At 35.3% G+C, this 23,164-nt stretch overlaps 1 protein-coding gene across 6 annotated transcripts in view; it reads left to right on the top strand.

Annotated features, from left to right (window-relative positions):
- The window catches only part of SOX5 (SRY-box transcription factor 5), a 957,215-nt gene that overhangs the window by 750,988 nt on the left and 183,063 nt on the right, over window positions 1–23,164 (top strand). For all 6 annotated transcript variants that reach the window (XM_040642245.1, XM_040642242.1, XM_040642244.1 and 3 more), the window contains 2 exons: window positions 10,945–11,117; window positions 15,750–15,818. In XM_040642245.1, coding sequence (XP_040498179.1) covers window positions 10,945–11,117; window positions 15,750–15,818 — 242 coding nt within the window. The remainder of the gene's footprint in view (window positions 1–10,944; window positions 11,118–15,749; window positions 15,819–23,164) is intronic.

The following is a 23,164-nucleotide window of genomic DNA, read 5'->3' as shown; positions in this document are numbered from 1 at the left end:
CTACTTTGTGAGAACCAGAGAAAGACTACTCGTCCACAGCATATAAGTTTTTAAAATAAGTTTAAAATAAGGTCTGTAAAAGCAAAAAAGTGACTTTATGTTTTCTGCACATCAGTGACTTGCTCTGTCCCAGAATGCCAGAGGCTTTATGCCAGTGTATAAACACAGCAAGTGATGGAAAGAGAATGGTTAGACACTGGATCTCATTGATTTCTGTATTGATGAATTAAGAAGTTTTATATACCTTTCTAATTAGCCATCAGGGAAATTCAAATCAAAACCACATTGAGATACCACCTTATGCCAGTTAGAATGACAAAAATTGACAAGGCAGGAAACAACAAATGTTGGAGAGGTTGTGGAGAAAGGGGATCCCTCTTACACTGTTGATGGGAATGCAAGTTGGTACAGCCACTTTGGAAAACAGTGTGGATGTCCCTTAAAAAGTTAAAAATAGAGCTACCCTATGATCCAGCAACTGCACTACTGGGTATTTACCCCAAAGATACAGACATAGTGACGAGAAGGGTCATATGCATCCCAGTGTTCATAGCAGCATTGTCCACAATAGCTAAATTGTGGAAGGAGCCGAGATGTCCTTCAACAGATGACTGGATTAAGAAGATGTGGTCCATATATACAATGGAATATTACTCAGCCATCAAAAAGAACGATTTCACAACATTTGCAGCAACATGGACGGGACTGGAGGAGATAATGCTAAGTGAAATAAGTCAAGCAAAAAAAGACAATTATATGGTTTCACTCCTTTATGGAACATAAGAAATAGGAAGATCAGTAGGAGAAGGAAGGGAAGAATGAAGGGGGGGGGTAAACAGAAGGGGGAGTGAACCATGAGAGACTATGGACTCTGGGAAACAAACTGAGAGCTTCAGAGGGGAAGGGGGTGGGGGATTGGGATAGGCCGGTGATGGGTATTAAGAAGGGCACGTATTGCATGGAGCACTGGGTCTTATACATAAGTAATGAATCATAGAACATTACATCAAAAACTAGGGATGTACTGTATGGTGACTAACATAACATAATAAAAAAATATTATAAAAAAAAGAAGTTTTATATACCTTTCAAAGAAGGTACTTGATAATGCATGTTTTATTATTTTTAAATTTTTTAAAGATTTATTTATTTTTTTTGAGAAAGAGAGAGAAAAAGTAGGGAGACGGGCAAAGGGAGATAATCTTCAACCAAGAGTCAGATGCTTAACCAACTGAGCCGCCCAGGCACCCCAGTAATGCATGTTTTAAACAGATACTCTTACATATTAAATCTGAATCTGTATTTGAAAATAAAAATATGCTTTCCTCAACATTTTTTTCTCATTTAAAAATATATTCATTCATGTAATGAGTATTCATTTGTGCAAGGGATGTGAAGATTCTAAAATTGAAATAATTTAAAAACCATTTTTTTTCTTGTAGACATGGACTCCAAAGCTTGCACTATCCAGATTATTAGATGATGGAATTAACCTAAAACCCTCTCCTCTTTTAAACAACCATTTTTCTTGCTAGAGAAGCAAGGTGTAGTAAAAAATAACCTGATGTCATGTTGCCGTGATTCTTCCAAGGACTTGTGGAAATCAGTTCAACTCTTTTGGTTTATTGCCTCATCTACTCATTTAAAAACACTTGCAGATGACTATTGATTACATGCCCATTTATGTACAGGCACCTTGTAAACATTTTCCTTACAAAATTATTGTAACAGAGTCATTTTATTCCCAATTTACATAGTAAGAAGTGGAGAGAGAGAGGAGAGAGAGATTAATTATCCAAAACCACATACTTTAGTTGTGACAGAGTCAAGATGTGAACCTAATCCCGCCTGTCTTCAAAGCCTGTGCTCTTTGCATGATGCTTGGCAGTCTCTCCTCGGTAAAGCTGGAATGGATGATCTCTAAAATCCTTTAAAACTTGAAAACATTTCCAGACCCAACACAGCTGGATGCAGTGCCGTCTGAGATGCACTCATTCTATTCTATTCTATTTTATGCTTAGATCTGTCCCTTAGCACACCCACACTGTTTTGTATCGTTAGCTTATTTACATACTTACCTTTCCCTTGTATACTACCTACTTTACTCTTGGCCCAGAGTTTGGGACCCAGTTTGTACTTGATGAATGGATGACAATTTAAAAATGCCATGTTTTGAGAAGATTATTATTGACCAAATTAAAGTCTGTAAATGTGGCAAAGTTGACATGATTTAAACAAAAAAAACGACAACTGTTTTTTTACATTTTAAATACAGTATCTAAGGAGGTAAATGGAATAATCTTGGGAAGAGTTTGTAAAATTATAATTTCCATTAAAGGTAAATATTTGTAATAAGAAATAGTATAGAGTTAAAAAAAAAAGAAGGAGCAAGAACAACCCTTGCTTTCATTATGAAAGTTATAATACACACATCTTTTTTATAATATCTCAGAAGCAGAGCATCCACCATAGGGTAACAGTGGTTAAGATCATAGCTACTTGTGAAGTGTTCCACTTCATTGTCAGTTGTCTATAAAACCGAAAGCTTCCTATAGTAGATATATTTAATTCCAAGCCAAAGGCCTCTTTTTAGGATCTTGAAGCAAAAACACAAAAGCCACTGTTTTTTTCAAAACGATTATAGAAATCTATAAGGTAGGAGTATGTATAGTATTGGCAGTGTATAATAGAATATCAATTATTTTAGTCTGTCATGTAATAAATAATAGTATTCCTTATATAATTTTAATTGATTCCAACGTCTCGGGGTATTTATATAGCAGTAGAGGGTAGGCAGCTAAATTTTATCAAAGTTTGATTAAATTTGTTCTTAATGAAAAAGACCAATTCGTAGATGTTTATAAGTTAGATAACCTAACAAACACACCTTGAATGAATTGGATGATGCCACTAATACCTTTGATGAGGGAGTCTGCCTTTTCTCTCTTGTTCAGTAAGAATGCCACTGAAAGAAGCTTTAGCTGTACATTCAGACCAACTTCAGTTAGTTTTTATTCCTTATATTTTTAGTTCATTCAACAAATATTGCTGTCTTGCCATGTGCTGTGTTCTGGAGATATAATGGTAGCAAGTAGAGTAGATGGATTTCTGCCTTTTTTTTAAAGCTTACAGTGTCATGAGCCTCTCATTAGCAGAATTTTTAAAGGCAGGACAACAAATGATTTTTAGATTCTTCAAGTGGAGTACCAGTTGAGAGCAACAATATTTCCATTTAAAAAATCAAAACAAGTAAAGTCCTATCCAAATTATAACACTTATAGTCTAAGTAACACCAATTATTAAAGAGAAAACAAACAAACAAACCCTGGCAAAGACTGACCATTGCTATGTAACAAAGAATTAAATTTCTGGTAAGTTTTTTGAAGGAAAAACATAATCCCCAGTTTACTTTTAGTGTCAAAATTCTAGGCCTTTGTCCTTCTTGAATGAGTTTACTCTTACATTTCCTTTATTTGGATAATAACTCCTAGCAATTTACTTTGATTTTGATCATTTAATTTCAAGTCATTTATCTGTTTCATTTGAGTGGAATAAAACAATATTGGGGAAATGTCAGCTTCCTCACTCCTTTATTATTATTTTAAATATGTTCAAGACTATTTTCAATATGAGTAATCCTGATGAGGGTTTTCCTTTTGCATAGAATTGTACATTATCAGTCAATCAAGGACTTTTTTATGTTCCTATGAAGTTTACTTTATTCGTTTAACAAGTAGTGATGGGATGTCTACCTTGTGCTAGGCATTACTCTGTAGATGCTGGGAATCCAGCATTGAACAAAACAAACTAGTATTCTGCTGTCATAAAGCTTACATTCTATGGAAGATTCAATAAATAAATGACTATGTTAATAAAATACAACATATGGTGTTAACTACTGTGAACAGAATAAAAATTAAATGATGCGACCATAAGTGAGACAGTGGCTTCCTTAATTTCATTGTTCAAGGGAGGCAGTCTGAGGAGTTGGCATTTAAATTACTATCTGGTTGGATCTGATAGTTTATTATCTTTCCCATTTAAATGTAAGCTCTCTGAAGCAGAGACATTTTTGTCTGGCTTAGACACTGTGGTATCCCCAACATCTAGAATAATGTGAGGGACATAGAAGGAACTCTGTGGGTATATGCAAAAGGAATGAAAGAGAAAAGTCCATCATTTGAAGTGGTTCTCTACCAGGGGAAATATGGCATTGTCTGGAAACATTTTTGGTTGTTATAACTAGGTGGGAAGTGCTACTAGCATCTAGCCAGAGATGCTACACAACACAGTCCCCAGAAAAGGAACTGTGTAGTCCAAAATATCAGCAGTGCCAAGACTGAGAAATCTTGATCTAGGACAAGACTTTTCCATGGGAAATAGTTGGAGCACAAAGATCTTAATATGGGAGAAACTTTAAAAAATGGTCTTGAACAAAATTGAAGTTTGTGTATTGGTATTGGAAGACAAAGAAGGCCATGTGACTGAAGCATTTTTACAAAAGAGAAATGGAAGAGATGATGCCAGAGAAGGTAAGATCTAGATCATTCAGGGCTTTGTTAGGGTACGGAGTTTAGATTTCATTCTCTGTGCAGTGTAAAGCTGTGAAATGATTTTATACAGGTGTGTGACATGATCTGATTTACTTTTCTAAATGGATCACTCCGAACTTTTGCTTGGAGAATAGCTTCTAGCAGAAGAAGAAGTGGAAACAGGTAGAATGGTTAGAAAACAATTGTAGTAGTGAAAGCAAGATATTATGATGGCTTGGATTAAGAGATTGTACTGGAAATAGAGACTCAAGGGCTAATTTATATGTTCTAGGGTTGATAGAATTCCCAACAAATTAGATATGGAAAATGAGGAAGATGAAAAAATATAACAATATATGGATGGTGATATCTCTTGCTGAGAGGGGGATGACTGAAACTGGTTCCCTTCCTTCATGACTTGTGTTACATTACACTAAGGAATATTCTAACCTGTACTTCTTTGGAACCTATAGGACTATAACAATCACTCAAATGATTACCATGCCTATAGTTATTAGATTCCAAGGGAATCGAAGCAGGACTAGCATAGATTAAAACACTTAAGAGTGCAAAGAAATGAAACATGAAAAATAAATTACTATCAGTGACACATAACAAACATGAACTCATAACATTAGCTATCTGAATCTGGTTGAACTAGGCCACGGATACGGGATTGTGCCCCTGTAGTGTTCTATACTTGTATGGTGCTTAAAAATCTAAATCCAAGTGAAGAAATAGTAGCTCCTCTTTTTGTTTGGGAGGCCTCTGGATTTTCCAGTGATGTTGTTTACACACACACACACACACACACACACACACACACACTCTTAAAGTATAGGATATTTTGTGACTCTTAGTTTCTCCAACATTCATAGACCACTTGTTGGACCCTCCCCATGTACTGGGAGATAATTATTATGAAGACCATGATAATTTAGAGATGAAGCTCTACAGCTTACTCCATCTTAATTTAGTACTTTTATAAAAGTGGGGAAAATTTCTTTTGCAAAAGCTTGTTTCTTGGCTCAACTCTCTTAAGCCAAAACCAGAACCTCTGTGTAATTCATGTAAGATAATACATCACCTCATTTCTCTTGGCTATGCGGCATTCCTAAACCTGAGAGTGGTTTAAAGGGAAGTGACTTACTCATTAAAATTTTAGATAATTTGCTATATGCTGGTCTTCTAGTAGGTAATGAGTGTAGTAATTTACAACTGTTGCTGTCACAGCTATCTCTGCTGACTTCAGGAAACAAATGTGAAAATAAGATTTATAATATAATGATTAAATAGTATAATAAAGATATTCACTATGTGGGTTCAAAAAGAAGAGAGCAACTGTTATCAGTGAGAGTCAGGATAAGAGTCTTAAAGAACAAGACACATGACCTGGAACATGAAGAATGAATGTTTAGAGAGGGAATGGTCAAGCAAGACACTTGTGAAGGGTGGTGTCCTTTGTAGAGGATGGTAGAAAAGTCATTGTGGCTAGAATTTAAGATGAACAAAGGAAGTGAGAAGTTTGGATCATAATTAGAAGGACCTTATTCATTCTTAAGAATGAATTGACATATTATTCCAAAGACAATGAGGAACAAGTGGAGGTGTTTAAACAGTAGTTACATGAGTAGATTTGTTTTTCTAGGAAGATAATTTTGGTACCAGTTTGAGGATAGACTTCTAGAGAGAAAAATTAGTGACAGGAAGTTCTATTAAAGGCTACACAGGTGCCTGAGTGTCTCAGTCCGTTGAGCGTCCAACTCTTGATCTCAGCTCAGGTCTTGATCTCAGGGTTGTGAGTTCGGGCCCCGCATTGCTACAACAATTCATGAAAAGATGAAAAATGTCAGTGGAGATGAGGAAGGGAGGCTGGAACAAGAGCTCTCCCTACATACTCTAAAACAGCATTTATGTTATGGTGTCCTTTGTGTAAAGAAAATTGTTGTGTGTTGAATTGTGCCCCTCTAAAAATTCATATGTTCAAGTTCTAACTTTTAGTACCTCAGAATATGACTGTACTTGGAAATAAGGTCTGTATAGAGGTAATTAAATTAAAATGAGGCCATTAGGGTGGATCCTAATCCAATATGACTGCTGTGTTTATAAGAAGAGGTAATTTAGACATGTATAGAGAGTGATGACATGAAGACACAGAAAGGAGATAGCCATCTACAAGCCAAGGAGAAAGGTCTGGAACAGCTCCTTCCCTCATAGCCCTCAGGAGGAACCACCTGCTGACACCTTAGTCTTGGACTAGCCAATAAATATAGATTTCTGTTGTTTAAGCCAACCAATCTGTGGTACTTGGTTACAGCAGCTCTGATAAACTAGTACAGAAATATTCTGATACATGCTTGAATCTGCGTTTACAAGAGTATGATAATAATAATTGTAGTTACCTCTGAAGGAACAGTATTCAGAGGAGATCTTTCACTGTATACCCTTTTATAATTACTGATTATTTACTCATGTGAACATAATAATATTGCAGAAATACATTTGACTAATTAAAATTAAAACAAAGCTATTTTGAGAAAAAAATTATCATGATTTGTTGATATAATGCATACAGGAGGATGGGTAGTTGAGAAGAGAATTGAGGATGATGTTAATATTTCTAACTTAGAATGTTGATTGAGGGATAATGCTTTAAAAAATGAGAAAAATGCAGAGCCCCACCTTATACATGTTGAATTTTAAAACCGAGATCTACACTGAGAGATATCTGTTCTGCATCTATAAGTGAGTGACTAGGGCTGGAGGACAAACTCAGGGTTGGCATAAACCTTAATATTTCATTGACTCTGAGACAGTATTCATTGTAAAACTCATAGAGTTTTAAATATACAAAGTGTGTATCTGAGAATCATTGAAATATAAATAAGTGAAGACAAAAGGATTTTGTTAATCTTTCATATACTGAATGCCAAAATGATATTTGCTTATACTCATCAACAAACAAGTATATTTCTTTACACATTGGTATTACACCAGTTATGTAAATGGATAATGTCACCTTAAACTTTTTAGTTATATTTCCACATATTATACATGAAATATATTTTTCTAAGCATGTAAATAATAATAAAATTGTAGAAATTTTTATTTAAAAATATAAAAATAGCCACTGTTAATGCACAGATAAATTTTCTTCCAGTTTTTTTCTATAAATGTAGATATGTGCGTACATTGAGATTTTTATACAAATGTTTTCTTTCCTTTTTTTTTAATTGAAGTATAATCAACATACAATATTATATTAGTTTCAGGGGTACAACATAATGATTCAGTATTTGTGTATATTGTGAAGTAATAACAATAAGTCTGATTAACATCCATCACCATACACAGTTCCAGAATATTTTTCTTGTGATGAGAACTTTTAAAAATTTACTTTCTTAGCAAATGTCCAATAAGCAGTAGTACAGTATTATTAACTATAGTCACCATGCTATACATGACATCCCCATGACTTATTTATTTTATAACTGGAAGTTTGTACTTTTCGACTGCTTTCACCTATTTCACCCACCCTTTATCCCTACTTCTAGCAACTACCAATCTGTTCCTGAATTTGTGAGATTGGATTTTTGTTTGTTTCTTTTTTTTTTTTTTTCAGGTACCACATATAATTGGGATCATAAGGTGTTTGTCTTTGTCTGTCTGACTTACTTCACTTGGTATGATGCCCATAAGGTCTATTTGTATTGTCACAAATGGCAAGGTTTTATTCTTTTTTTTAATCACTGTATGATATTCCAGTGTGTGTGTGTACACTACATCTTCTTTATCCATTCATCCATCAGTGGATGTAGATTGTTTTTATATCATGGCTATTGTAAAAAATGCTGCTGTACACAGGGGTTCATATATCTTTTCAAGTCAGTGTGTTCATTTTCTTTGAATAAATACCCAGAAGTGGAATTTCTAGATCGTATGATAGTTCTATTTTTAATTTTTTGAGAAGCATTCATACTATTGGCCATAATAGCTGCACCAATTTACATTCCCACCAACAGTGCACTAAAGTCCCGTTTTTTCCACATTCTTGCCAATGCTTGTTATTTCTTCTCTTTTTAGTTAATAGCCATTCTGTCAGGTATGAGGTGAGATCTTATTGTGATTTTGAATTGCATTTCCCTGATGATCAATGACGCTGAGAATCTCTTCATGCACCTGCTGGCCTTCTGTATGTCTTCTTTGGAAAAATATTTATATTCTCTGCCCATTTTTTAATTGGATTGAATTTTATTTACTTTTTTGTTTTTTGTTTTGTTTTGTTTTGCTTTGCTTGCTGTTGAGTTGTGTAAGTTCTTTATTTATTTTGGATATTAACCTTTTATCAGATATATAATTTTCTCCCATTCAGTAGGTTGCCTTTTCACAAATGTTTCATTTCTACCCAGTTTTTTCACCTAACTTTGTATCATGTACAAGTTCCCATACCATTAAATATTCTTAAAAGACAGTTTTTTCATGGGTAAAAAATACTCTACAATCTGGATGTTCTGTAATTATTTGAGTATTCCCACTTGATATTGAGATTGTTCCTAATATTTCATTTAAAACATTTTTAAATACTTATCTTTATTTCTTGTAGTTTTTGTGGGCTACTTTTTTTGTTTTTGGTTTTTTTGTTGTTGTTGTTTTTTGTTTTGTTTTGTTTTGTTTGGTTTAGAGAGGGAAGAAGAGGGATGAGGGGCAAGGGGAGAGGGAGAGAGAGAATCTTAAGCAGGCTCCACACCCAGCAAGCCTGATGCAGGGCTCAGTCTCACAATCCTGAGATCATGACCTAAGCCAAAATCAAGAGTTGGACGCTTACCCTGGGCTAGATTTTTATAAGTGAAATTATTCCTTGAAGATAATGAGGATTACAAGGCCTGATATGTATTACTTTTCCTAGTATGTATTCCTAGAAATGTTGTTACTAATGATGTATGAAGATGTACATTGTACCATCACTTGAAATTTTCTTTAAAAAACTTCCCAGTATATATTTAGATTATTTATTAGAATCCTAATTGCAACAATTATTCTTAGAATAAGTGTTCTTCTGTTCAATGGCATCCAAATATCTGAAGTATAATAAATTGTTAGCAATAATTTATTAGGCAACTGCCCTGAATAATGCTAGGTATTCATAATAAAGAGTATAATGCATGATTCTTGACTTCTATTCACTCATAATTTCTTTTCTAGATATTTATTCTCTAGCCTATCTAAATTACATTAGAAACTTTATTTCCATTCCAAATGGGCCTGTGAAAATTATAAGCCACTAGCTATGGCTACTACTTCCTAAAAAGCACATGCTTTTTCAGCATAAATTGTTAGGAGAGAAATACAGTGGGATGGGGAAGGGTGACTGAGTTATAACAGATCCTTCTATCTAATTACATATACAGGTGGCAAATGCATTATTAGAATAGTGTTTAGTGTCTATATTAAAGTGAAAATTGTAATTAAAAAGTATGCTTTCTCCTGCTGTGACTACTTTACCATAGGGGTCTTGTCTATCTGGTGAATTTTAAAAGAACAATTAAAAGTGATATTGTTCCTGTTTCAGTGAACTGCTCACATTTTTGGTGTATCAAATAAGTATTTTAACCTGACAAAGAAGATTCATAGCATGTTTTAAATATCCTGAGCATGTTATTTATTGTGAATGACTACTGTGACTTCTTCTCCAAGTCTTGAATTTAACTATAATCTTTGGTGGCTATAATGTGATCTCTTATTTTTTCAACCATATTTCATTATTTCATATTGGCCTGAATTTATATTCTCAATCTTGAATATTTTCCCTGCTAGTTATATTCTATTTTTGAAGAAAGGCTCTGAGTGGCATATGAGAAAACTGTTTAAAATTTGATTGGCTAATAGATTTTTTCCTCTTTTTAATGTAAAACTCCTTGGTTCTAATTCTTCAAGATTCTTTTTTGAGAAAAGGAGACTCATATTACTGATAATAATAACTTGATCTCTTAATAATTTGATTATTAAATGTTCATGTTTCTGTCTTGCCTCTTTAATTTGATAAAAAACTACTTAGGGCAAGGAGCTGTGCTTTAGGCTTCTTTTTATTTTTGTCACATCCCAGCATAGAACATTAAAATAGTAGATGCTCACCCGACCATTTTTTGATTTGCTTGTAAAATTAAAAACTATAGATTATTACTTGCCATACATAAAAAGCAATAAAAATATTTGTTCATTCCGATATTTTGTAAAGGGGGAATAGCCATCACTTTTCACTGTGGAGTTAAAAGTCTGAAAGAAAGTAAGCATATGTTTGTGTGTTGACCTTCTGTTTAGAATAGTTCTCTGTACAACAGAATCGTTGTCATTGAATAATCACTCTCTTCTCATTTCCCTTTTCTTGTATATTTTATTGCCACGTTATCTTCAGGGACTCCTGAAAGCCTAGCTGAGAAGGAGAGGCAGCTTATGGGTATGATCAATCAGCTGACCAGTCTGCGAGAGCAGCTACTGGCTGCCCACGATGAGCAGAAGAAACTGGCTGCATCTCAGATCGAGAAACAGCGCCAGCAAATGGAGCTGGCCAAACAGCAACAAGAACAGGTGAGTAGGAGCCAGGGACACATAAAGGACCATAGACATAGTTTTGCCTGCTATGTAGAGGACACTCTCCTAGACACACAAAGACCAATAAAAGCCTTTCTTCCCACCTCACATAAATAAATAAAAAAGCAAAATGCAAAAGAGGCAAACAAACAAAAACACTTTGATCCGAAAAAGCTTATCAACTGCTTTAGTGCTATGTAACATGGAAGTAAGTATAACCAAGGTGAAATTGTGATAGGTCACGAGAGAAGTACCAAATAGAATCATGATGTGTCAAGAGAACATTTCCAGTCAGGGACACCGTGAAGTATTTCATTCAACAGGTGTTTTTGTATGAGCTTTGAAGAATAAGTAGGATTCAACAAGTGAAGTAAATTAATTATGGCCCAGGAAGTTTAGTTAGATGCCTATTATAATAAATTACATAAGGAGATTCTAAACTAGATCGTTAGAAGTGACCACAGAAAAAGAGAAGAAAAGATAAACAGGCGGGAAAATTATGATTAGTTGAATTCTTTGCATGGGCAAAGAATGAGGAAAGATGTTGAGCCTGGGTGATGGGTAAAGTCAGGAGGAGGGCAAATTTGGGAAAGCAGGTGGTTTTATCATGTTTAATTAGAGGTCTTGTCAGGTTGTCTAACTGGAGGTATGTAAAAAACAGCTAGAAATATCAGTTGAAAAGAGGGCTGAACTAAATTGCTTAGATTATTTACATAGAGATAGTAGTTTAAACCACTGGGGTAGAAAAGTTTCATTCATTTATTCAACACATAATAATCAGTGCTTCTTATGTGCCAGGCACTGTGCTAACTTCTGAGGCTATATCAATTAACCAGAAAGATAGAACCTCTGAATTCTAGTGGAAAGAAAGAGATGATTAACAAAGGGAAAAGAGGAATTAACAAAATGACTTTAGACAGTGATAAGTTATTTGATGAAATGTAATAGAATTATTTAATAAATATTGATCGGTATGGCAAGGCAATGTTTCTTAGATTGGGTGGTTGGATCTGGCAGTTGAGCTCAGATCTACATGACATACAAGAGACAATCATATTAATATCTGGGGCCAGAGCATTTCATGCAGGGGAATGGCGGGTTTGAAGCCCTAAATTAGAATAGCGGTGATATCATTAGAAAATAGAAAGGAAGTAAGGGTCGAGCCTTGGGAGATACTGGCATATAGCTGGTAGAGAAAGGAAAATGAACAATTCCAGAAGAACAAAGCTACTAGATTTGTCATTTAGTTTCTCACTGTTGGCCTTTTAAGCCTCTGGCTTCTGTGGAGCTTTAGTAATAGAAATGAGGCATAAGAATTGACAAATGTGTAGTAGGAAAATGGAGGCAATGTATAAGAACTATACTTAAAATTGGTAACAATGGGAAGGGAAGAAAGAGGGTGTCATAGGGTGAATTTATATATAGACATGGTACATCTTTTCTGGGGCTAACTTCCTTTTGCCATCCCATATTCTGGGCTCTGTCCATTCACCGTCCCAAGTGGAAGAAGACCATTATTTAGTCAGGGGTATTTGTGTGTCCACACATGCCTGCAAAACCTTCTTAATAATTTTCAAAACGTAAACTAGCAGAGTTGAAAGAAGAAATATTCAGATTACATTTGAAGAGACCCCCTTTCAGTTTACTCTTCCCTACTTGGTGGTTCATCTGTGCTTGAAAGATGATGCTTTCATCTTTAATGAAATACTTGATCATTTCCCTTAAAGATATATTTGGCCTGTTCTTGAATATGGCCCATATTTCTCTTGCTTTACCCCAGCAATAAGTGTTCAGAATGCTCACCTGTGACGGTCTAGAAAAACACTACTCTTTTCTTGTTCATAATTCTCAATGCTTTCAAACATCTGAATCCTAGAAAATTCTAGGAGCTTCTGAAAGTGTAGGTCAGATGGGGATATTTCTTTGTAGAGAATCACTACTTTGGTGGGTCTAAGGGCATATTTGTCCTGAAAAATCTGAGCAATCACTAATAGAGAGCAAAGTCCTCGTTCTTCTCTTTCACATTCTGGCCCTCCCCACATATCATCAAAGGATTCTAGAATTTTTTACTTTTTCTGACATTATCCTTGGAATTTTAGAAATCATTAGGTTCTTCCAGAATTTCTCTCCTGTGTTGGAAAGATGCTAAGCAATGATGCCTACAAGCCTGAGAGAAGACCCTTTGTGAAAGCTTCAGGTCAGGTTTCTAGAGCCTATTTTACTCCCCTAGATCTTCTCTACCATGCAGTGCTGACATGCATAATCGCCACTCTTGTGGTCACTGATCTTTTCATCAGGGCACAGGGAAAACTCTGAAGGGCATTTAATACTTATTCCTTAAGATTCAGGTTAGGTATATCTTCTCTTGAGAACTCCTTTTCTGACCCTCCTCCTAAAGCTCCCTACTCATTGTAGGGGTACTTACTCTGTGCACTCTGCTATTCCCATTACAGCCCTTAGTGATGCTAATGTTCATTGACCAGCCTTTTCACTGGACTCTGAGCTCCATTCTACACTTTTTCGTTCGTAAATATCTATTGAGCACCAATTCGATGCCAGGTTCTATTTCAGTTACTGGGATATAGCAAAAAACAAAACATACAAAAATTCCTAATGTATTGAATTCCAGTTAGGAAAAGACAGTAAACAAACAAGTACTATATAGTAGATGTTAATAAGGGATATAAATAAAGGAGAGAATTAGGGATGAGGGTGTCAGATAGAGAGAGAGGCTTTTTTAAAATGAGTGCTCAGGGAAGACCTCATCGACAGGGTGATATTTGATCAGAGACTTGCAAGAGGTGAGGGAGTGAGCAATCAGTTATCTAGGAACAGAGAGTTCCAGATGGAGGGCAAAGGAAGTGCAAAAGCCCAGAGGCAGGTATATCCTTGGGAGATAGGAGCATCCTTAGCGTCTTCAGGAGACAGTAGAGGAGAGGGGCAAGAGTGGGGTAATAAAGGGAGAAGCAAGAGAAGGTGAAACCAGTAGCAGGAGGCCAAATCATACAGGGTCTTACAGGCATTGTATGGAGACTGGCTTCTGCTCTGCGTGAGACAGAGGATTTTAAAAAGGTGAATAACATGACACAACTTATATTTTAAAAGGATCTTTCTAGATACTGGTATATTATAGGCTGTAGGGAGCAAAGGCAGAAGCAGAAAGAGCAATAGGAGACTATTACAATAACCCAGCAAGAGACAACAATGGCTAGAACAGGAGGAATTGTGGAGGGGTATGAGGTGGTCAGTTTCTTGATAAATGCTTAAGGTGCTGATAAAAAGATTTAAGGATCACCTGAAATATTGATATGCAGAAGGGAAAGACCAGATTTAAGGAAAAGAGTGATAGTCCTTTTCCTGTCATCTCCTTTCTACCTTTCTTGAGGAGAAAAAAAAAATGGATTTTTTGAAAACCATGTCCCTAAGATAAAATGAAAGCATGAAAATAGCCATAATTGAGTTTAGTTTTGAACTTGTTGAATATGAAGTACCTTTGAGAATGTCTTTGGAAAAATGGGTCTGAAGCTGAAAGCAAAGAATAGGCTAGAGAAACAAATTCATAAGTACTTGGCATACATTCAGGAGTAGGGATACGGGGGAAAATCGAGTCTAAAATTGAGCCATATACAACTACGACATTGATTGGCTAGACAGAGCAGTTGAAGGTAACTGAGAAGGAACAGACTGAGGGTGGAGCAAAACCTGGAAAATATGCTGTCATGGAAGCCAAGGAAGAAAGTTCAGGATCAGGGGAGAGAACTCGAGTGTCGAATTTTGATGAAAGGACAAAAGGTGAAATCTAAAAAACACGTTAGAATTGTAAAAATGAGGGGCACCTGGGTGGCTCAGTCAGTTAAGCGTCTGACTCTTGATTTTGGCTCAGGTCATGATCTCAGGTCGTGAGATCAAGCCCTGTGTCGGGCTCCATGCTCAGCAACAGAGTCTGCCTGGGAGTCTCTCCCTCCCAATCCCTTTACCCTCCCCCCACTCTCTACCTCTCTCCCTCCCCCTCTAAAATAAATAAACCTTAAAAAAAGAATTTAAAAAATGAGATTGGCGACTTTTATTAAGAATCATTTTAGTGGAGAATGGGAACAGAAACCATGATGGAGTGCATTGAAGAGTTGGCACTTCAGGGATTTGTGGGAGGCAGAAATGAGGGCAGTATTTACAAAAAAACAAAAGCAAATACTAAAACCTCGCTGAGGTATACAGCCTCTGCCAATGCAATACTCTGTGCTACCCCAAACTCCCAGGTTGCAACAACACCCCCCCCCACCTTGACGCTGTAGTTTCTTTTGTAGAAAAGAGCTAAAAATGCCAGAGGCCGTACCTTGCTACTGTATTGCCCGGAAGGAAGAGGGATTTCCAACACTCTACCATCGGCATCGGATCACTGTTGGAGTGTCTTAGGCTTCATTTGTTTTAGGCCAAAAGAAACTGTTCCGAAGACTAAATATCTTGTTTGATCCTACTTAAGGACGAATTGCTGGTACTGTAGGGGTACAGGCACATCTATTTTCATCATCTTAATCAGTGTCAAATCAAACTTGGAGCCACAGAACATTGGTAATTGCCCCCTGGGACTACAATATACTTTTAAATTTTTCATGTGCAATTTCTCCACAGATTGCAAGACAACAGCAGCAGCTTCTGCAGCAACAACACAAAATCAATTTGCTTCAGCAACAGATCCAGGTCAGAAATCATCATTTCATGCAAACTTCCAATTAAAAAAAATTATCTATCTATCTATCTATCTATCTATTATCTATTATCTATCTTCTATCTGTCTGTATCCTGTTTCCAATGTTTAGATGACCTAACTAGAATAACCTCCAAAATAAAAATTACTTTCGGCTTACGTAATTCCTGCCGTGTCACCTCCTAGGCCATGAGAAATCTTGCGAATGGTGACTGGCACAGCCCCTACTGTCAGGGAGCTTCGATCTGAGTGAGCTGACAGTCATTTTCATCCTATACCAAAAGGAAATTATTGCCAAGAAATGTTAGAAAGGTTTCATTTTCTCTGTCCTTTAATGTTTAAAATGTGACTGTGAGTGATCTCAGTGAGAGATGTGCAGGGAAACCGAAGCAAAAAGGTACAGCAAGTTTTGTTAGAGACGACATTTTACTATGTGTTCAAGAGCCACGTGTGATAAGGGTTGAGGTTAGGGAAGGGGAATGATTTGGTGTTCAAGTAGAATTTCACCCTTCATGTTGCCCGGAGAGACTAAGAGTGAGGGCTCTGTAACCCGCATCTTTTGCTTAAATGGAAATGTGTGATAATAAGGAGCATCAACGAAGATGGAAGAAAGCAGCTATATTGGTAACAGAAGGAAAAAGTAAGTTGTCAGGGCTGGCCTGTTTTCCCCATTTGCAGGTGGCACGAATTTTGACAAAAATATTTCCCCTTTTGAAAATTCCCTTTCCAAAAGAGCCTATTTCCTAAGAGTGTTGTTTATGAGGATTTAATGAAATCATGGATGGAGTATCAAGGCACACAGTAGGTGCTCAATACATACTTCCAATTACCAGCAAGAAAAAGAATCTAATTCATGGAGCATTGAATCTACCCTATGTAACATCGTCTTCTGGAAGCAGATGTTAAGAGAAATTCATCCTTCTTTTGAAATTCTCTCTTGAGAATCCAACATATTTTTAAGGTAAATATCGTAAATTTCAGAAACAAACATGTCTACATTGTTTCATTTGTGTATTTAATCATGTTTAGACTTCATTGCCAGCAGAGTTTATCCCATTTACCTAATTGGATCAGGGATAGTTAATTACTTTACCCTGGATTATATAGCCCAATCAGAGTTTACTCGTTCTTGGTCCACCTGAAATTTTTGTGAGCTAGTCACAGCTTCAGAGAGACAGAGAAACATCAGTGAGATGATCCAGCCAGGATTCTTTGCTTTCCTTAACTGTAATTATGAGCAGCAAATCCTAATGTGGTGTTATCTGTCTGATCATTTCTGGAATGTGGTTATTCAATTCAGTGGTTTCAAACTGTTCATTGGGGGCATCTGGGTGGCTCAGTCATTTGAGTGTTGGACTCTTGATCTCGGCTCAGGTCTTGATCTCATCGTTGTGAGTCTGAGCCCTGTGTTGGGCTCCGTGCTGGGCTGGAATCTACTTAAAAAAAAAATACAAAATACTGTTTGTTGGATTTCATGTTCAGTCTAAGTATGCTGACTTTGAATATAGTTTTAGTTGATGGTACCAGGTTATCTACATTTAAAATGTTTTTAATTATTGAAAATATAAGATAATAAAGCAGTTATATATATTTAATCTGGGAAGTAGGAAATGTTTCAAGCAAAAATTAAGTACGGAGCAAGACTGATGATCTGAAAAGAATTCATTTACACAGTTTCTAGTATATTCATTAACTAAAAACATACTTATAAAGTATATTTTATAAATTGTTGATTTGGGGCAGTCTTGCAAATACTTAATAGTTAAGAAAGTCACAATATATTTAAATTAGTCTATTGAGAAATTGTTCAGTTTTGGGAAGGACCCCTATAGGGCCATGTGTAGAAATAGAAGATTAAAAATGTGGAACAGATCCTTTTTTTTTTTTTTTTTGCTTGTATAAATCCTTGCCACATTTCTTTTTGAGAATGTTTTCTCTCCCTTTTCTTCTTTCCCCTTCCTCCTTTTCCTTGGCATCATCTGACAAGGAGGAAGAAGGGTAAAAATAAAATCTGCTATGGTGGAAGACAAATCAAATTCATAACAAATAGTATTATAAAATTTATCTTTGTCAATGCACACATAATCAATGCTTACATGAGAATTTACAGAATAAATTTACTTGATACCTATTATATTTTGAATTTGATCTACTTCCTTTATCTTTCTTAAATATGGAGCTTAAGACCTTGTAGAAATAAACACACCAACGTATATTGTTCATCCTGATTGCATTTTCTTACGTGTCTTATACCACTGTCTCTTTGAGCTTTAGAAAACAATATATTCCAGTTCCTTTATTGGTAGAATAGTGGACTGCAATGTTACTAGACCCACAATTAAGGCTGCCTTTAAGCTTTTGGTTTCAATTATAAATACACGCTTGGCCCAAATGCTGGTAAAGGCATGCAGTGCATTAGATGGGTAGACAGACCTGCTAGATGGATTAGATTGACAGGGTAAGAGAGCAAGACAAATTTTCACACTTGATGGCTGTGTTAAATGACAGGAGGATGATGTTCCCCAACATTTCTCTCATTTTTTTACTGAGACCTCTTTAAAGGACAGGTTGATTTAGACATCTTTATTACATTTGAAGTATATGTCATTTGATTTTTAAAAAGTGTATGAACAAGTTTGTGCATATTTGTGTATGCACAAACATTCATGTATTCTAATGACCTAAGTTATTTAAAATTTCTCTTGGCCTATTATTTCTATCTTCTTTCAACTCCAGATGAAAAAAGTGGTAGTAGGTTTTACTCTGTAGTTATATATTCAAAGAGAAAATGCCAGAAGAATTAGCAAATTCACCAATTGTGTTCAATCACTTAGGATCAATTCTTTATGAACTGTTTTTCTCTCTTTAAAAAGCAACTGTAGCTCCAATTGCATGATTGTGATTGGATTGAGAAAATCTACATTACTTCCTTACAAGGACTTTTTGTAGAGTTATAGTCTTCTTCTAGGTTGATTCATGTAACTCATTAGGATTAAAAGAAGAAACAAAAAAGTTTTCTGTTATTCTTTGTAATGTCATAAATCAGTTCATTTTCCAGATAAAATCATGTCATAATACCAGAAAATATCTCATCTTCTCACAAGAGCTTGTCTGTTTCTTTATGAGACTCTCAATTTTAGCAACACTAAGAAGTTTGTCTTCTTTTTCTCCCATTCAGCAGTGTTTTCTTTTAATATTTTTCTTTGCTGTCCTTAAAAAAAATAGAATATTTTTGCATTCCTGCTTACTGTACCTAGCTAACTCTTAATGCACGTTAATATGTGAGATGAAATTTGTAAATATTTCAGAGAAAAATATCTTTAGATTTTTTAAAAGGTAACCTTTTTTCCCCTTTAATCTTTTGCTTATGCTACAGTGCCCATCTTTTAGCAATTTTATTTTCTGACTAATCTCTTTTTTACATTAAATCAACCTGTTTCTAATAGGGATAATAAGGTGGTTTATGTTTCCAATAATGATCCTAAACCAACGGTTCATCTTGACCTCATTCACTGTTACCAGAACCTTTTAAAGTAAAAGAATGAGTGACCTCTACTCAGCTTCCATTATGGCAACAAACTGAATGTCCCTGGAGACTCGAGTTCCCTTTTATCTTGAAGCTTTGTATGGGACAGGGTTTCTATAGCTTTGGGAGTGAGTGGGGGAAACATGTCCTAGTTTTAATTTTTTTTTTTACCCTTTTTCAATAATACTTGATGGAATTTTAGGTTCTTATTAGCATCTAATAGGGTCAGTCCAATAACATGCTCTAGAATGAAATCCACTTCAGATATTTTTGAGGGAACTTTTAAAGATGTTTTACTTCTTTTAAATGTGTATTTGTCATGATTCCCATACGGAAAGTTCAGTGTTTGTATTTTCTTAAGAGATTCCACAAATCGATTGCATTCTCCCTTCTCACAAACTTTTCCAATTGTTTGTTGTTCATTGTGTTCTCTTGGGGGCAAAGATTTGGTATTTCCTAATCCCCTGTCATTGTTTCTGATTCATAAGGTATATATTTGCAGGACTAGTAGTAGCTTTGGGTCACTGATTCTGTCTAGAGCTATGGGTAGAGCAAAGGACAAATCTCTGTTCTTTTGTATTCTTAACTAGCCAGTGTACATTCCATGGTATATAGGGAAGAGCTTGACTCTTCAGGTGGTATGGGACAAATTTTATCTGTATGAAATATGATTTTAATTGTATTGAATGATTAAAAATAAAGATAGAGAGCAGGTTCTCTGGAATTAAGACATACCTGAATTCTGTTTCTACATGTTCACACCTCATCTGAGTGTGATCTTAGGAAAATTGCTTAATCCCTCTGGTTTCAATATTCCCATCCATTAAATGGGAATTATAATAACTGACACTGGGTTAGTTTGAGTATTAAATGGAATCATACCTGACATGTAGTGAGCACACAATGCTGAAAATTTTTGCCTAGGTCATTAGGAGAGAAAAACTTGTTCCTTCTGTATTTCTGATGATGAACAATTTGATGGGTATTTCCAGCAAGAGGAGAATTTCTAGGAAAAAAAGAATATAATCTACATGGTAGTAGTCACTGAAAACTGTAAGTTCAGTGTTCCACAATTCATATGATTTTAGAACTACAAGGGATTTTTAGAAAGCCTTTATTTAGACCTATCTCTTATTTTGACATTTGTAAACTGAAACCAAGTAAGGTTAGAAGATTTTCCCAATGTCATAGAAGTTGTTACTTGTAGAACAATGGCTGGGTTCCAAGTTTCCCAAGTCTTGGCCTAGTTCATTTTTATTTCACCGACATTTTACCATTTAAGGCTTAATGGCCCGAAGTTTTAAAATGAGTTTTCTTTCCCTGGGAACTTATTCCTACAAAATAAAAATACAACTTGACTTATGTACAATTGGATGATTAAGTTGCAGTTATGGGCTCAACCAATTTGTGATAAAGGTTTCATTTTATTGGAGCCAAAGTTCTCTGAGCTCATTAAGAGTTTTGGTAATTCTTGATAAATTATTATGCAGAACAAAATCCATTGAAATATTGTATTGAAAACATAATAACGTGAAAGGTGAAATAATAGTACCTGACTGACCTGCTGATTTATGATTTCTTTCTCTGAGTGTGGTAAGTTGGAAGCATTTTACCCCCCTCAACAAGACTCCACACACATACATGAGGACAAAGAGATTGCAAAGTAACCTTGTCTCTTTAGGAGACTGGAAATGCCAAGAATAAACACCATGCAATTAAGGTAGCATTTCAACCTGAGAAGGAAATGCATTAACTCCTTGAGCTCTGACTAATGTTTTGCTCTAGGAAATAAAATATACCACAACTGAACAGGGTACAATTCTAGACTTTCAGATAGATTATTGGCAGAGAAAATACAGAGTTACAAAGAAGTAGCTTGAAGGGTGACTTCCTGCTCCTCCTTGTACTTTCTGGAAGTAGAGGCTCCATTCGAGAAGATAGGTGACCTCTCCTAGAAGATCAGGGATGCTACCTGCAGCTTTCTGTCCTTTCATTCAGAGAGAGCCACTTTGAAATCCTTTAACCATTTTTAATACATCTCCTGGCAATTACCTAATGATAGAATTTTAGTCATTCATATTATTTCACTGTCTAGATAAGCCTGTCTCTGAAGATAAAGGTACAGATGGATTGATATACATATATAGTTTAATTTTTACTGATATAACACATGTCACATGGCTAAGTGTACAAGAGAATAAGGAAAGCACCTACCCAGAGCCAACTCCCCTATATGCTCCTCTGTATACTGTGCCCAATCCTTTTACTCAGAAGGAGCCACTTTAAAATCTTTTGAATTTTCATTTTTAATAACTTCTTAGTATTTACTCTGTATATAAAAATATAATACTGTCTCTGACTTATCATCTTTAAATATCATTAACTTAGACATGAAGATTTGTTGAGTTCTTGTATCTCTACCCGGACATCCTCTCCTGTTCCTTCCCTCACCTTACAATGTAGTTACATAAGTCATTTAAATTCTTCCAGTAGGTCCTTCTAAGCTTTAAATAGTTTACTTACACCTCTTTTCTTTTTCAATCAATCATAAATAGTCTTTTCACACTTGCCAATTGCAATTTCTGTTACCTGTATGTCTACCTAAATATATTTAATACATGTGTTTGTGTATGTATGTATGTATGTATGTATGTATGTATTCACACATACCTGTTGTGCTTTACCTAATGCTTAATCTTAAAAGTTGAAAATCAAAAAATGTTGTTTACATTAAAATACAAATCTATGTATTGTTATTTGGATAGTCTTAAAGGGATATTCCATATTTCCTTTTTGTGTAGCTTTTCTTCCCTTTTCTTTTCTTTTTTTCTTTTCCCCTCATGTTTACTCATGTGATTTGCCTTATAACTTCATAAATTCTCAAGAATAAATCAAATCTCCAAAACCCTGCTTTTCTTGATGCCTGCTTCCTAGACGCCTGTCCTGCTTTCATCTGGATCAGTTGGTCCAGCCAACATTCTGGAATGTCCATTTATAATTCTCCGGAGCTGGAATCACTGTTTCCTATATTGTCCTCCTTGGTTTAGCTCCTAATTTTTCTCCAGAACTACGAGAAACTTCCTGAAAGAAAAGGAGCAGTGTGGGGATGCAGGATATAAAGTGTCTGGGGTAAAACGTTCTAAATATATGTATATGTAATAACATTCTATTTAAGTTCTCTACTTGATTGACAGTTTGGCTGCAAATGAAATTCTAAGCTGGAAGTCTTTTTCCTTATATTTCAAATCTATTGATTCATCATCTTCTAACATCGACAAGAAATATGATGCTGATCTGAGTTTTGTTGGTGGTGGTGACCAATATCTCTCCTTTCTGAAAGTTTTTAGTATTTTCTATTTATTGTGACATTTCACTGGAATGTATACAGATATTTTTCATTTATTATATTGTAAATTCCATGAATCTTTTAGTCTAAAGAGCTGTGGTTTTTTTTTTTTTTTTTTGCTCTGAAAATTTTTCTTTTTTTTTTCTTTACCCATTTTATCTCATTATTATTTTCCAGTTCTTTCTCCATCTCTTGCGACACAGATATTTTATTTTATTTTTCTGGACTAATAAATACGTTTCTTATTGTTCATATTTTGCCTCTGCTTCTTGATTCTTCTTCCTAGGGGATTGCCTGAAATTTATCTTCTGAACTGTTTAATTGAATCTTTATTTGAGAAATTACATTCTTAATTTCCATAAGCTTCTTCTTGCTCCCTGATAATTCTGTTTTCAGGTTATCCTATTCCTGTTTAATCCTGTTCTTGTCATTTCTCATTGAATTGAAACTTTGAGGTTTTTAAAAAG

This window comes from Ursus maritimus, unplaced genomic scaffold (genome assembly GCF_017311325.1).
Source record: "Ursus maritimus isolate PB19 unplaced genomic scaffold, ASM1731132v1 scaffold_26, whole genome shotgun sequence".
NCBI lineage: Eukaryota > Metazoa > Chordata > Mammalia > Carnivora > Ursidae > Ursus > Ursus maritimus.
This window is presented reverse-complemented; position numbering and strand designations above follow the sequence as displayed.